The sequence below is a fragment of the Rhinichthys klamathensis genome, unplaced genomic scaffold (genome assembly GCF_029890125.1).
Source record: "Rhinichthys klamathensis goyatoka isolate OS25496 unplaced genomic scaffold, OSU_Roscu_1.1 h1tg000308l_1, whole genome shotgun sequence".
In the NCBI taxonomy this organism is placed as follows: domain Eukaryota; kingdom Metazoa; phylum Chordata; class Actinopteri; order Cypriniformes; family Leuciscidae; genus Rhinichthys; species Rhinichthys klamathensis.
This window is the reverse complement of record NW_026606826.1, coordinates 684684-701483: the sequence shown is the minus strand read 5'-3', so window position 1 is coordinate 701483 and position 16800 is coordinate 684684. Positions and strand designations below refer to the sequence as shown.

At 38.4% G+C, this 16800-nt stretch overlaps 1 protein-coding gene across 1 annotated transcript in view; it reads left to right on the top strand.

Moving 5' to 3' along the window:
* Positions 1 to 371: 371 nt before the first annotated feature.
* gabbr1a (gamma-aminobutyric acid (GABA) B receptor, 1a) overlaps positions 372 to 16800 on the top strand; it is a 72623-nt gene continuing 56194 nt past the window's right edge. Inside the window, exons 1-6 of the mRNA XM_056270753.1 lie at positions 372 to 662; positions 2917 to 3003; positions 10406 to 10470; positions 10595 to 10733; positions 11607 to 11792; positions 11920 to 11937. Of these exons, the coding sequence (XP_056126728.1) occupies positions 2925 to 3003; positions 10406 to 10470; positions 10595 to 10733; positions 11607 to 11792; positions 11920 to 11937 (487 nt within the window). The 5' untranslated portion in view covers positions 372 to 662; positions 2917 to 2924. The remainder of the gene's footprint in view (positions 663 to 2916; positions 3004 to 10405; positions 10471 to 10594; positions 10734 to 11606; positions 11793 to 11919; positions 11938 to 16800) is intronic.

Here is a 16800-nt window from a genome sequence, read left to right as displayed (position 1 = left end):
TATAAATATGTAATTTCAATAATTGGTGAAACTATACTGTAATTAATTATTAATTTGTTAATTGACACATACTAATTAAAATAATATGAAAGAGACCGAAAATACACAACAGGGTAAATAATTCATTTAAATGTATTTTAATTATCCACATAACAACATTATAAAACGCAAAAAAAATATAAGAAAGAGAAAAAATATAAAATAAAGTATATAAAGACTAGAGAGACCGAGAGAGGAAAAATAATACAAAATAGATGGAGTATAAAAGTAGTTGACAATTATCTATATACACTGAGCACAGAAGATGCCTCGTGATTCAAGGATGAAATGACGTACGGTGCGTTTCCCCGTTACGTCACAAGTAAGTGAGATTGAGGAGGGAGTGGAAAAAAAAGAAGGAAGGAAGGAAGGAGGAAGGATGAGCGCTATGAAGATAATGTTACTCTATGTAGCCTGTGATTTACATCTGCGATGATCTAATGAAAAGCAATACAGACCCTTCTCTAAAAGCCATAAAGCAATCCGCAAATGTGATGCACAGATTCGCAAGATCAAAGCGGCATCGGGCTTATGAGTGGATATTACATTTAAACTCTCACTGAACGGAAATTGTGTTTCTTTTCTTCGGGTCGGTCCTGCTGGAGCTACACCGGGCCTTTACTGTGAGTAAAACACTTTAACATGATGTCTACGCTTGTTTGAGTTTCGTTTGTGTTTCGCATGTGTTTTATTTGAAGAAGTGGCCCACGGTCACGGCTGTTTTATCATGCACATCTGACAGATATGTTTTGTTTAACGAACCGAACTCGAAGTATGCTTTGCACGGGACACAAAACTTCACAAACGGTGCGCTTAAAGGTGTAGTAGACTAACTACAGTACGCGGACGACATTCGCAGCCATGTTAATATGGAAACTTCAGGGAAGCATCATCCCCCACGACAACATATATTTTTAGACCAGAAAGCGTCATATTATGCAACACAACATTAGAATAATAAAGCAGTAGTGGTGAATCTTTGGGGAGGACCAGCTGAAAGGAGTTGTCCTTGGTGCTGAAAATATTTCTCCGAGCCAATATCACATTCATGACACTGTCTCAGTCTTGTGGAGATGCATTTTTACTGTTTGATATCTGAAATATAAGCTACAGCTATTAGTGCAATAGTGCAAATTATTATTCATTGTATAGACTAAAAGTCAGAAAGAAGTATAAAAAGGAAGATTTAATGTCAAAAGTAGGCTATTAAATATAAAAATATAGCAGAAAGATGATTCATATCTGATAAATTTAAGTAGCCTAAATGGAAGAAGAGTAAATGACTTGAGCATGTGAGGTCAATCATATAAAAAAACATTTGAGCATTTTTTGTAGGTTTTGTCAGAAAAAGAAAGAACATTCTTAATGTAAATACAAACAACTGTTTCAAAACAAGAAATAATGCCTTGCTTAATGGTGTTATATACAGTTTGGCAAGATTTGTTTATAATCTTTAAAAAGGAAAATAAGAGGGGCCTAATGAAATTCTTTATTTATCAAATATAAATTCACCAGGAACATCTCTCATTATCTGATGAAGATTTGACATAACAGACGCTCGAACATTGAACAAGACAAAAATAATAACTCATAATAATAAAAACAATAATAAATAATGAATTTATGAACCAATGATGAAGACTAATGACTTGATCATAAAAACACCAACATTTGAGCATATTTTGAAAGTTTTGTCAAAGAAAAAATAAAGAGTATTCTTAATATAAATCCAAACAACTGTTTTAACATAAAAAAACAAACCTCCATCCACATCCACTCCCTAGAAAACATATATTTAAATATTTAATATATATTTAAAAGTGCTATAGGTAAAATATGAACTACAGGGACAATTAGGATAATCAAAAAAGCCAAAAACCTATTTGTTCAACAGTGCAATGCAAACCAATCGTTGTTAGTGCATCCTATTCGTCCTGTTCGTGTCTGGATTACTATAATCTCCGAACTCTGGATTTTCAAGTGTCGTGCTCCGCTGCTGTGCCGTACAGAATTAATGAGGTGGAGTGCTGTAGAGACATGTTTAAAGTTTAACTGATCCCTCCGATCCTCACCTCCCTGAATCATCTCCTGTCTCTTTCCCATGGAGTCCCCAAAGCTCTCCCTCCATCTCTCTCTCTCTCTCTCTCTCTCTCTCTCTCTCTCTCTCTCTCTCTCTCTCTCTCTCTCTCTCTCTCTCTCTCTCTCTCTCTCTCTATCTATCTATCTATCTATCTATCTATCTATCTATCTATCTATCTATCTATCTATCTATCTATCTATCTATCTATCTATCTATCTATCTATCTATCTATCTATCTATCTATCTATCTATCTATCTATCTATCTATCTATCATCGATCTATCTATCTAGTTACATTGACCTCTGGGTTGAAGTGTATTCAATACAGAAGTCAATGTTGATGAAAGCACTCTCTGTTCAATGCTTTGTCCTCTTGAAATGTCTTCATAAGAAGCTGTGTCTCTCTCTCTCTCTGTGTGTGTGTGTGTGTGTGTGTGTGTGTGTGTTAGACCCGTCTGCTTATGTTTGTGTTGCATGCTGTTGTTTGACCCACCCTGGATGTGCTTTTCCTCTCTAAGAGTGGTTGAGGGAAAGCTCATAAAATCTTTACAGTGTAGGGACGGCAAACTGCCTCCATGTTCCACGAGTCCTCCTCCTCCTCCTCCTCCATGACCGTGCGTGGTGTAATTAAATGAGACAGCAGGTTATTATTATGTTTAACACATCTTAATGCCAACAAGATCTTGTCATGCCACGAGCAGTTTTAATTGGGTTGAAATGTATGTGAATTGTGATCTGCTGAAATCAAGCATATTATTAGTCATCTCTCTTTTTCTCTCTCTCTCATTTTTGTTCAGATGCAGTAATGGAGCAGCTATTATTTCTTGTAATTTTCTACTTGCTTCCTACTCTCATCTCGTCCATACATAATTCAACGACTGGAGGTAACGTGTGTGTGTGTGTGGACAATGTCTGGTCCGTGCATGTTGAATTTAACACCACAGAATGTCTAAAGTGACCCACCTCTGTTGCTTTGTGAGATTAGAGGGCGTTGTGTTTAGATTCTGGAAACTGAGTTTCATGGATTTCAAACAGCGATCTGCCCTCAGTCCTCGTGGGATCATGTTCTGCCGGAACTGTAGATGGAAAAAATGGATTGCAATGTCAGGTCTCCTTTTCATTGCGAAAGCAATATGTAGCCTACACAATCTTGGTGAATCAAAGCAATTCAGTGTCACGTACAGTTCATCTCATAGGTTTACATCATACCCCTTGCAAGGCCTATATATATATATATATATATACACTCACCTAAAGGATTATTAGGAACACCTGTTCAATTTCTAATTAATGCAATTATCTAATCAACCAATCACATGGCAGTTGCTTCAATGCATTTAGGGGTGTGGTCCTGGTCAAGACAATCTCCTGAACTCCAAACTGAATGTCAGAATGGGAAAGAAAGGTGATTTAAGCAATTTTGAGCGTGGCATGGTTGTTGGTGCCAGACGGGCCGGTCTGAGTATTTCACAATCTGCTCAGTTACTGGGATTTTCACGCACAACCATTTCTAGGGTTTACAAAGAATGGTGTGAAAAGGGACAAACATCCAGTATGCGGCAGTCCTGTGGGCGAAAATGCCTTGTTGATGCTAGAGGTCAGAGGAGAATGGGCCGACTGATTCAAGCTGATAGAAGAGCAACTTTGACTGAAATAACCACTCGTTACAACCGAGGTGTGCAGCAAAGCATTTGTGAAGCCACAACACGCACAACCTTGAGGCGGATGGGCTACAACAGCAGAAGACCCCACCGGGTACCACTCATCTCCACTACAAATAGGAAAAAGAGGCTACAATTTGCAAGAGCTCACCAAAATTGGACAGTTGAAGACTGGAAAAATGTTGCCTGGTCTGATGAGTCTCGATTTCTGTTGAGACATTCAGATGGTAGAGTCAGAATTTGGCGTAAACAGAATGAGAACATGGATCCATCATGCCTTGTTACCACTGTGCAGGCTGGTGGTGGTGGTGTAATGGTGTGGGGGATGTTTTCTTGGCACACTTTAGGCCCCTTAGTGCCAATTGGGCATCGTTTAAATGCCACGGCCTACCTGAGCATTGTTTCTGACCATGTCCATCCCTTTATGGCCACCATGTACCCATCCTCTCATGGCTACTTCCAGCAGGATAATGCACAATGTCACAAAGCTCGAATCATTTCAAATTGGCTTCTTGAACATGACAATGAGTTCACTGTACTAAAATGGCCCCCACAGTCAGTCACCAGATCTCAACCCAATAGAGCATCTTTGGGATGTGGTGGAACGGGAGCTTCGTGCCCTGGATGTGCATCCCACAAATCTCCATCAACTGCAAGATGCTATCCTATCAATATGGGCCAACATTTCTAAAGAATGCTTTCAGCACCTTGTTGAATTAAGGCAGTTCTGAAGGCGAAAGGGGGTCAAACACAGTATTAGTATGGTGTTCCTAATAGTCACCTTTATTTATATAGCGCTTTTTACAATACAGATTGTATCAAAGCGCTTCACAGTGATAACATGAAAACAATATAACAAAGTTTGTTTCTAAAAGAAATTGCGTCAACGTCCACCTTAAGTAAGGCAGATCAATAATAATAATCCTTTAGGTGAGTGTATATTAGGGGTGGAACGGTACACAGAAGTCACGGTTCGGTTCATACCTCGGTTCTGACATCACGGTTCGGTACGATTTCGGTACAATGGAGTGAAAAGCAAAGCAAAAATGCAGAAGGCATTTTTATAAATGTCTTAAACCTTGTATTTTTTTAAATAAGTTTTATTAATAAAGGCATAGAACCAGTTTATTTGTAGTGCACTGACAGTAGTTTTATATAATTAGTTTATTAATTAAATTATTAAAAAGACGAAAAGACCTTGAGATATGTTTGGTAATTGTACCTGAATGAATTTAAAATTAATTTGTTATTTCAGATCAAGATATTTGTTTTCCTTCATTTTAATTAACTAACTTTATTCTCATCTGAATTATAAATAATTGATTTCCGTATAAAATAATACTACCATAAAAACTTTTGTTAACAGTTGTAGGTTACAGTTTGACAAGAGTTTAGAGTGTGACAAAAGCACAATGTTGTGTTTTATTGCCAGTGTACACAAATATAAGTAAACAATTTGCAGTTTTAATGATGTCCTGTATGAAAAAAATGACGGAGTATGTTTTTACGTTTCCACTGTTCGATCGCCCGTGCCTCTCTCTCTCACACACACACACACACACACACTGTTCATCGCGCGATTCGCGCCCGCGCCTCTCTCTCTCGCACGCGCGCGCACACACACACACACACTGTTCATCGCGCGATTCGCGCCCGCGCCTCTCTCTCTTGCGCGCGCGCACACACACACACACACACACACACTGTTCATCGCGCGATTCGCGCCCGCGCCTCTCTCTCTCTCGCACGCGCGCGCACACACACACACACTGTTCGATCGCGCCTCTCTCTCTCTCGCACACACACACACACTGTTCATCGCGCCTCTCTCTCTCTCTCTCTCTCTCTCTCTCTCTCTCTCTCTCTCTCTCTCTCTCTCTCTCTCTCTCTCTCGCGCGCACACAGACACACACACTCCTGCATTGCAATCTTGATCGCAGCCTGTTCATTGCTGCGTTAACAGTCACACCAAAAGCGAATAGAGCGAAATTTATCGCTATTTAAGAGGTTTTTTTTTTTATTTGTACCGTGTATTCTGCGTGCAAATTCGTGCACCGAACCGTGACGCCCGTACCGTTTCGGTTCAATACGAATACATGTACCGTTCCACCCCTAGTGTATATATATATATATAATTTTTTTTATAACAGGGAAAAATATTTTTTGGTTTACTGCACTTTATTATTCTTATATATATATTTTTTACATATAGCGGTTAAAGTCGGCATGAAGTTGATATAGTCTTTTCTCTTCACTGCTGTGACGTACTGTATATCCGAGTGAAACGGCTTCACGAACTAGAAAAAATGTAGGCTGGGACTTGATTTTGTCCATCAGGAATAGATTGGAATGTTAGATGGTTGTGATTAGCTTTTGCTGTGATCTCATGTGAGTGACAGGTTGTCCCGCCTTCACGTCGAAAAACACATCATCAAAAAATAGAAGAGATGTCGCTGCTATGAGATGGGGAGTTATTTTGATTAAAGATTATGAGGACACATAAATAAAAATTGTGCACGGATGAATCATTTGTAATAAATACTGCAATATTAATTATAATCAAATATTAAATATAAATAGCATACTAATATAAAAGCAAATAACAAGTATTTTTGATTTCTTAGTGACTTAAAACAATCTAAAGTTTTGCACATTCACCGGAAATACTTCCACGTTTAAAGGTGAACTAAGTAACTTTTTTACCTTAACCGAACAGCTTTGGAGTCATTGTAATGTTTATATTACTGATTTCGTGTTGAATGGTGGTCGTCTCGCACCCCCCTGGTGCCTGTGAGCCGCAAAACCATTCTTGCAACTTTGGGCCGGCGAGCCCTGATATCAGGTCTCGCGAGGTAACGAATTGCTTTACGGCAAAAAACAAATCTGATAAAATTCTGATAAAATGAGCATCAAACAGAAATAACCCGCCGCCGTATACATGTGGTGTTGGGCGCGCGTAGCTCTTAAAGGGGCCACACCTTATTTCCACTCGTTACAGCGTCCATCCTACTGAACAGGTACCGGTGTACAGGGGGAGGGGATCCGGCCGTGAGTGCGAGCCATCTCTGCGTGAGTGCTATTCACGACAGTACAAGTACTCCACAGCGACTCTAGGGGTCGCTGTTTGACAAAAACGGAATTCCTACTTAGTGCTGCTTTAAATATAAAGAGGACATAAGAATCAATAATCTAAAATAAGTTTGTATCAGTGAGTTTGTCTGTTTGCTCGTTCCAGACAGACTATGGGTATGTTCAGACTAAATCTGATTTTTGTGCATATCAGATTGAAATCTGATCAGATATAGCTAGTGTGAACGGCCAGAAATCACATGAAGTGCGATTAAAAAAAAAATCAGTTTCGAGCTACATTCATATGTGGTTTGAAATCCCATTCAAATCGCATTTCTGGAAATCCACTTCAGTCTGCCTGCTCAGATCGGAATTTGTGTGGTTTATGCCTATGTGACTTTCTCACGCCATGTAAAACGTAAACGTCAGACGTTGTTATAGGAGACATGCTGAAAGTCGCTGCAGAAACAATATAGCACAGGAATGTCTGTAAGATGTCTGCTAAAGATCTGTTTATCTGGAAAGCATCTGCTGTGTAAAAACATCTGATAAACATCTTAAGCCGGACACACCGATTATGAATGTAATTTGATACTTACAACTGATCATGCCCAAACACCCCGAGTCGTGTTCAGTCTGTGATCACAGTCGGTGTTTAAAATCTGCTGCAGTTGATACCTGAAATAAACTATGTGATAAATCATGAATTGTTTGGGGTGTGGCTAACTGCAAAATTAATTTAACCTGTGTACTTAAAACATGGCTTGTGTGCTGGCTTACCCTTGCTGGTTATTCATCCTGTGCGGCTTGGGCCATCACAGTAGACATCAATCATTTCAAATCAGATTCAATCAGATACACAAATAATCGGATTTGTACTGACAGTCTGAACAGTCTTTCTGCAGGTTACATAGGCTGCGCCATCAAGTCTTTATAAATGAGTGAGTCAATAAATCATTGATTAAAACTATTAGTTTAACAATACTGATTCATTCAGGAATGAATCAAGCGATTGAAATCAAGTAATTGAATCATTCATTCAATTGATTTGTTTTTGTTCCACACCAATTCATTCAGTTTTGTCATCACAACTCTCAGAGAGATTGCCATGGTAATGATAATGGATATATGGCAATGTTAATGTATTTGGACTTTCGGAATGGATCTGCTACGCTTAGATGGGGATGATTAGGAGACCATGATGATGGACAGAGGCCACTGGGCAAATTTGGTTAGGATGCCGGGGTTACACCCCTAGCAGTTTTGGGAAAGTTCACTTTCTACATGAACTAGTTCAAAGTTCAGTTCACAAATTTTAAAATGAACTAGTTCAGTTCATAGTTCATACTTCACAATTTTGAACCAAGTTCACAGTTCCAAAAAATTAACTAGTTTATAGTTCTTTTTTTCCATATGTTGCTGCGAACTGTTTTTTTTTTTAAATTATTGCCACAACCCATATACAACCACTACAGCAATTATTTTATCGGCGGGCAAAGTTTGCACAGAAATGTAAGATTTTTCCCATCCTCACCGAGCTTGTCTTAAAACTGATCATATGATGCGACGCCTCCTCGATGCTTTGTCGACTACATGCTGCTTCTTGTCTTGCACTGTAAAAATTGATCAGTTGACTTAACTTAAAAAAAGTGAGGAAACCAATTGCCTTAAAACATTAAGTAATACACTTAATGTGTAATTAAAAAAATTAAGTTATGTGAACTTGACAATTCCACATAACTTATTTTTTTCAATTACACATTAAGTGTATTAATTAATGTTTTAAGGCAATTGGTTTCCTCACTTTTTTTAAGTTAAGTCAACTGATCACTTTTTACAGTGTGATGACGCATGCGGCGGCCGCGGTGCGACACGGCTGGTGTTGCCAGATTGGGTGTTTTTTCGCTACATATTAAGGCCTGTTTACGTGTGTTTTAGCCGTGTTTTCGCCTGGAAGCCTAAACTGAGAGAGCGTGCGTTCACAGACACCAGAATGAACGCGTTCACAGTAACGTTCATCAGGCAGTAATACAGTACGTTCAGTTCACGTTCGCCCAAAATATGAACGAGTTCATGAACTATCGTTCAATGAACGCGTTCAGGCACAACACTGACCCCTAGGGCCCCATTTTAACTCTGGCGCTGTTGCATGAACTCGTTCAATGAACGCGTTCAGGCACAACACTGACCCCTAGGGCCCCATTTTAACTCTGGCGCTGTTGCATGAACTCGTTCAATGAACGCGTTCAGGCACAACACTGACCCCTAGGGCCCCATTTTAACTCTGGCGCTGTTGCTATTATACTGGCAGGATAAATGACTATTGCGCCCGACGCAAATGGGTTGGTCTGAAGTAGCTACATTACTCATAGGTGTAGTTTGGGCATAACGTGCAATAAACCAATCAGAGCGTCATCTCACATTCCCTTTAAAAGCAGGCGCGCTTGTTCCATGAAGGATTGCTATTATAACGGCGGATTTGCCAGGCGCGCGCCAGGAACGGTTCACAGCCGAGGAGACCGACGTTCTCGTCAGGGCCGTTAAAGACAGAGAAGTGACATTGTATGGGAATGGGAGAAACCCACCCAAATTAGCTTCGGTTAAACAGGCATATAATAATTTGGGTAAATGTGTATGCTAGATTTATGCCTATTTTTCCACATCTTCATGGACACCACAATGATTTCCCTTGTGTGGTAATATTTTTCCTTGTAATTATGTATTGTTTGCAAAAATGGAAACTGCTGCATCTGTGTAGATGAGAGAAGCAAAGTGTATTCGCGTTGTGCACACGCTACATTATGGCGCCCTTAAAATAGCATCTGAATAACGCGCCACTGACTTTAGACTAGGTTTTTCCTGGTCAGTGGCGGAATTGTTTTCTGAAACTACAAAATAGCACCAGGGAACGTTTGCGCCGGAACAGCCTCCTCTTTTCGCTGGTCCGCCCCCGGGAGCGCAAGTTCATTCCCTAATTTACAAACGTGTGTCTGTGGAGGGAAAAGTCTGCTGTGCGTACAAAGTCAATTGCGCTGGGTGCAAGATAGGGCCCCTAGTCTTTTCCGAAGGACATCCTGATTTTTTTATGACAACAGAGAGTCAGAACCTCGGTTTAACATCTAATCTGAAGGACAGTGCCTTTTGACACTGTAGTGTCCCCATCACTATACTGGGGCGTTAGGACCCACACAGACCACAGGGTGAGCTGGCCTCACTAACACCTCTTCCAGCAGAAACCTGGTTTTCCCAGGAGGTCTCCCATACAGGTACTGACCAGACTCAACCCTGCTTAGCTTCAGTGGGCAACCACAACCAGTTTTGGGTTACAGAGTGATATGGCTACTGGCACTTTAAGTGCTAAACATCTTAAATATTACCCAAAGGGTATGAGCACTGTATTTTGATAGACACAGTACCATTAAAATCCTTATAAGCCAACAGTGCATTGCAGTCTTGCAAGGGGACACAAATCTAATATATCAGATGAAAATTTACCAGGAACATGTAATTCTCTCTATTCGTTTCATCCTCCCCCATCTCTCTTACTCTCTTTCAGGATGTGCAATCATTCGTCCCCCCAGAGACGGAGGGATACGCTACAGAGGACTGACTCAGGAACAGGTAAAAGTCTATGGCAGCACATTAAACTGGCAGCCATAAACATCAATGTCAGTTCTGACGGGACTTTGAACCTTAGCAACATAAATTCAATCTACAAAACGTCTCTCTTTCTTTCTCTCTGTAGATCCGCAGTGTGCATATCTTGCCAGTAGACTATGAGATAGAATATATCTGTAGAGGAAGCAGAATTATTGTGGGGCCCAAGGTCCGAAAGTGCCTCCCAGATGGCACCTGGACTGACATGAACCATCTCAGCAGATGCTGTAAGTAGCCTTGCTGTCCAATTCTATTGATTAATATCTATATTTATTACACAGCTCTCTGAAATACTGGATTCTGATTGGTCAATAATAGCATTCTGAGATCAAAAGCTTTTGTATAATGAAGTAAACTCTATATTTGAACAATTTCTCGTATTGCCCCACAGTCTCTTTCTTGTCACATAATAAAAATCACTGCAAATCAGTATGTCCATTTGTTAATTTATTTAGTAAGTATACATGTAGGAAAAAACTGAAAAATGTTCACCAGCCATGATGATCCTTCAAAAACCATTCTAATATGCTGATTTGATGCTAAAGATTTCAAAATGTCTTCCTCATTCAATGTTGAAAAATATTTTACTACTTAATATTTTTGCGGAAACCATGACACACTGCCATTCAAAAGTTTGAGGTTAGTAAGAACAAAAAGAAACACTTTTATTCACATTAAATGTGACATTTAAAAGTGACAAAGGCATTTAGAATGTTACAAAAGATTTCTATTTCAAATAAATGCCATTTTTTAAATTTTCTGTTCATACCAAGAATCCTGAAAAAATTTATAATTTCCACAAAAATATTAAGCAGTCAAAGCTGTTTTCAACGTTTATGATAAGTACCATTATTAAAAATGTAGAACCAATTTCAATTGAGCACCAAATCAGTATATTAGAATAATTTCTATGATATGTTATTCACTTAAAACAACTATACTATAAAACAAATAGTATTTTATTTTAATGTACCGGTAATTATCAATGTGTTGTTGTGGTAGAAGCATAACACTTTAAAGCTGTGTAATTTCAAGGTAATACAAATGTGCTGAAAGGATGTCTTGTCAGCATGTGCTAAAAGTGTTGCTAAAATTCTCAGTATTGGTTTGCTCGCGTTCCTGGATGTCTCTGGAGAACGGGAGGGCGACGCTGAAGCCCTCTGGACAACCAGTAGAGGGCACAGTTCTTCATTACAGCTGTCATGCTGGCTTTCTATTGGACGGTTTTAATATCTCTCACTGTACCAAACTGGGCAAATGGGACTCACCTAAACCACTCTGTGTCTGTGAGTATATATGATTTTAGTTAACTTGTCAATTACACAAACTCAAATGTATGTGTATTATTAATATGAATGATCTGTTTAACACTATGTGGCTCTTGTTTTCCCCCATATTTTTGTGCATCATCAGATGACAGTAACTATACAGGTAAGACACAAGATTATATTATTTCATTTCTCATATGAGAGGTCACTTTTCCAAAGACTCAAAAATAATATTTCACAGGTCATGTTAATCTATTTATCACTTGATAGTCCACTTTAGTTTGCTTAAAATAAAACAAGAATGTTAATGTTAATAGGCTATATTAATAAAAAATCCAAATTGCAGACCTCAATTCCCATTGAGTGAAAATCTAAATTGTAACGCTTTATTCACCCACAAGGGGGCTGTATTTTACCATCAGTCGTGTGAAATCCATAATGAATCAAAATAATCTCCATTATTATAGTGCTATATGTGTATATGTGTAAAAGCATGCTTTGCTTTATAAATGTATCTCGTTTTACCATCAAGAACATTTTTGTTTCTATGATTATGGCTACTGTTGTTTTATGTGGATGTACTCTATGATCCTATTTATTTATAATTTGATAAACAACAAGATTTTCAGATAAAAATCATATTAATATGTGAAAGTGATCCCGAACTTGTCACTATTTCTTTCTTTTTTAAATTCTTTTATAGCATTTTTAATTGCCTCTATCTTCACTAGTTCTTTTCAACTGGTTATACAGTATAACAAAGAGAGTTTTAACCCTCGGGTGCTCTTTGGTCACGTTTGGCTGAAAATTGTACTTTTGGTTTTTTAAAATGTATACTTCGTCGGATTGACACTTGGTGCCTTTTGTGGCACTTGCTACACACACAATTGTGGACTTGATTCGAAAAGGTAAAATGGTCCTAAAAAGTAGTCACACACAGAGTCGCACTCAAAAATTACCGCCCTAGAAATGAATGGGGGGCGGCGGGGGCTTTTTTGGGGCACAACCAATCAGCCATGATGCAGGAAAAAAGCACACAGCAATGAAGGGGTTAAAAAATCAAATTGTATGGATTAATTAATTAATTAATTATATTGTATTGTAAAATTGGTCAAAAAGTAGAAAAGGGATCTGCACTTAGGGCAAAGGCTCTCCAACTGTTAATTTATTATACTTCAACAGAGGCCACAAAAAGACGAGCAAAAAGGTGCTTATACAAAGTGTAAAATGTTTTCGAGTTCAACTCTTTATCAGGCCATATAATTGCAGATACACACCTGCGTCCATTTAAAGTGCACATTATTACCGTAGTAGACATCCTAATACTGTATATATGCAGGCACAATAACAATTGTGGAAACAAATGGATGATGATTATTGCATAAATATTACATCGTACCATAAAATTCTCTCAAAATACAATATATTAAATAAAAAAAAATATATATCAAACAAAACTATATATTACATTGATTTTACTGGGGAAAAAACGTTATATTTGAGGTGTTCGGACACTTTTGACTGTGAGAAGGGTGAATGTGACCCCTAAATGAGGGTTACAGTTCTCATGGAGGGCCATTTTCAAAATAGAGAGCGTTTGGCCCTGTTTACACCTGGCATTAAGATGTGTTTTGTTTGATCAAGTGGGCGACGCTAAATACAGGTGTAAACGGACTCTAAAACATTTTGAGCTTGTCCACTTTTGACCACTTCCAGAGGTAGATGAAAACATTATTGTGACCGTATTGTGGTTGAATACGTTCGAACAGCCACAAAACACCGCCTAATCTCTGTAACGAAAAACATACCAAGCACAATGTTCTCTCACCATTCCTGATTTCTAACACTCATGCACAGCGCTCAGTGTGGTCTTGCAGCTATCAGAGCACAAACAAAAGCTGATGCTCTCCGTATGTTTCTCCGGTCGTGTTTGTGTGGTAAATTGTGTGAGTTTATTTCGTCCATTTGACCTGAAAAACCCATACATTTACATAGACCCTTCCCTCGGCGAAATCAGGGCAGAAATGGTTGAAAGTGGACAAAAGAGATGGATTAAAACACCAGGTTTAAACGGTAATGTTTCTTCCTCATCTACTTGTGATCCGATTGACCAAAAGCCATCTTAACACCAAGTGTAAACAGGGCATTTGATTGGTCAAAAATCTGTGTAGTCTAGGATGTCATCAATATTAGTTTCTCTTTTCCCAGGAGAGAAAAAGTGTACAGTTTAGATGTAGTATATATCTAAACTTTATGTTTAGCATACTAACATATACAGTGGATGACTTTAAAGATAACACACATGATCTAAAAGATACAAATTCATTTTGACAACATAGGGTCTTGAAAAGACAAATATTCCATGTATATATGACAAACATCCTATTTATATGAGGTCATATAAGTTTCATGCATAATAATAATAAAGAATAAGCAAAAATGTTTTAGATGCATATAGAATGTAGTAGTAGGACTTTGTCAACTACCAGACTATAGAATCTCATTATAATTCTTCAGGCTGCCAGAATCTCTCAGCATTAATACAAGCGCTCCTGCAAGCAAGACTGTAGCACCCTCTCATTCATCCATCCCTCCCTTTAATTGCCTTCCATTCCTCTCAATCCCTCTGTCCATTCTTTCATTTCCCCTCGTTTCTTTCAGCTCTGCTGAGTTAGACTATCAAGCCACGCAAATGCGCTTTCTCTCTCTCTCTCTCTCTCTCTCTCTCTCTCTCTCTCTCTCTCTCTCTCTCTCTCTCTCTCTCTCTCTCTCTCTCTCTCTCTCTCTCTCTCTCTCTCTCTCTCTCTCTCTCTCTCTCTCTCTCTCTCTCTCTCTCTCTCTCTCTCTCTCTCTCTCTCTCTCTCCTCCCTCTCTCTCTCTCCTCCCTCTGTAAACTCACAGCGAGAGATCACCGCCTACTTAGTGCACTCTCAGCAGGCTGAAGATTAACACTTGGCCAGTGTGTAGATATGTGTGTATTTCTGCCCTGTGTGTGTATCTCAGCAAAGTGTGTGTGCATAAATTCAAGCCTGTGCATGTATATGGGGTGGTGATTACATTGCTCTTACCGTGCTTGTTGAAGGATAATTCAGCATAAAGGTGACCTTTTGTTTGCCAGCCCTCTATAAACCCCTCTATAGGAAGCAGTTACTTTATGAAAAAGAACATAAAATATCATTGTGTTTTGTAAACATATTTAGTTATCACATAAACTAAAGGGTAATTATATATCCTCACAGGTGGCTCCTCCGGCCTTTCTTTTATTAAATAACAACTAAATACCAGGGATGAATAATTAATGACTGACATATGGAGAGAGCAGATTCAAAGGGAGCTCCAAATGTCACCGGATATCTCAGGTCCTGAAGTTCATGGTGGTTCATGTCATCAATTTCAGCTCTACTCTGTTGTTTTAGAGTATTTAAAGTGAATAGAGGAATGCAGAGGGCTGTGGGGACAACAAAAGTGACATAATGGTGTATAAGGTGTCATTATGGGCAAGTATGCACATGCACTACAGATAAGATCAGATGGTTGGATGGATAAATAGATAGATAGATAGATAGATAGATAGATAGATAGATAGATAGATAGATAGATAGATAGATAGATAGATAGATAGATAGATAGATAGATAGATAGACAGATAGATAGATTACAAAAAGCTATTCAGTCAAGAGCAGTGATTTCCTTGTCTTTTGTTGTTTGATTAACATTCAAAACACAGCAGGGATATTAGGCTGCTGTCACTTTAAGACATAACACATTGATTCATTGAATACAATTATTTTGTGGTGAATTAAATACTACAGAAAAACCAAATGTAATTTCTACGTAAAAAAAAAGCTTGTATAAATTAAAGCGTAAATATCAACGTTATAAAATTAAGTAAAACCTACTCAACTTTCTGATACTGGTGTTCCCATCATGCACTGGGGCATGAATAATTAATAAGGTTGCATTTTCACTGTTTTCCAGGGCCGAATCCGAAATCGCCCCCCATACCCTCAAATAGGACATAATTTGAGGGGACAGCCATTTGTAGTAGTGTCCGAAACCACAGTGAACGTTATTGAGTGCACTCATTCAATCCCACATTGCACTGCAATAACGAGTGTGTACAACCGATGTACGCTCAACGGCTGTCTGAATTCGCTTACTCGTTTTCATACACCTCTTCAAGTGAACTGTATTAGTGGACTAACGTAGGGAATAGTGATTGAGGGTTTAGGGGCGATTTCGGATTCAGCCCAGCTGTATTTCCACTGTTGTTATTAGGTTTAGTAACTTGCTGTTTCGTGACATCTGGAGTTCAATTTCTACTCAAAATGACACATTCATTCTGTGAATGATCCAATGAATGTTACCGTTGTTGTGTAGGCCTATTGGGTTGTACTGTGTATCAAGAGGTCTCTGTGTTTTTCGGTGATAACAGATTACTTATTATGTAGAATAGATATGTCTACGCATAGGCCTATCTATTGTATTGTTTACTTGGATGTTTGCACTTTTAAAAGCATGGCTTAATTCAGTGTTATATTGTTTGAGTAAAATGTACTTGAAACAGAGTATTGCAAAGTGAACTTCAACTAAGTGGAATTTACCTGGCCAAGTTACTTATTTTCTTTGTTCATTACTTAACTTAGTTGAGTAGATTTTACTTAATTCCATATGTGAAATTTACTTAAAAATATGCGTGCAAAAAACTAAGTTTAGAAAGAGTGATCATTTTGGCCATTTTTTTTTATCATCGTTGTTGTAACATATTGGGACGAACTGATAAAAAAAGATAGATAGATAGATAGATAGATAGATAGATAGATAGATAGATAGATAGATAGATAGATAGATAGATAGATAGATAGATAGATAGATAGATAGATAGATAGATAGATAGATAGATAGATAGATAGATAGATAGGCAGATAGATATATCAACTGTCTGACTTTTGATTCTGATTCAGAAGAGAGCGTTTACTTTAACCCCGCCCCCTCTGCTATACACCACTACAGTTCGTCTGTCAGT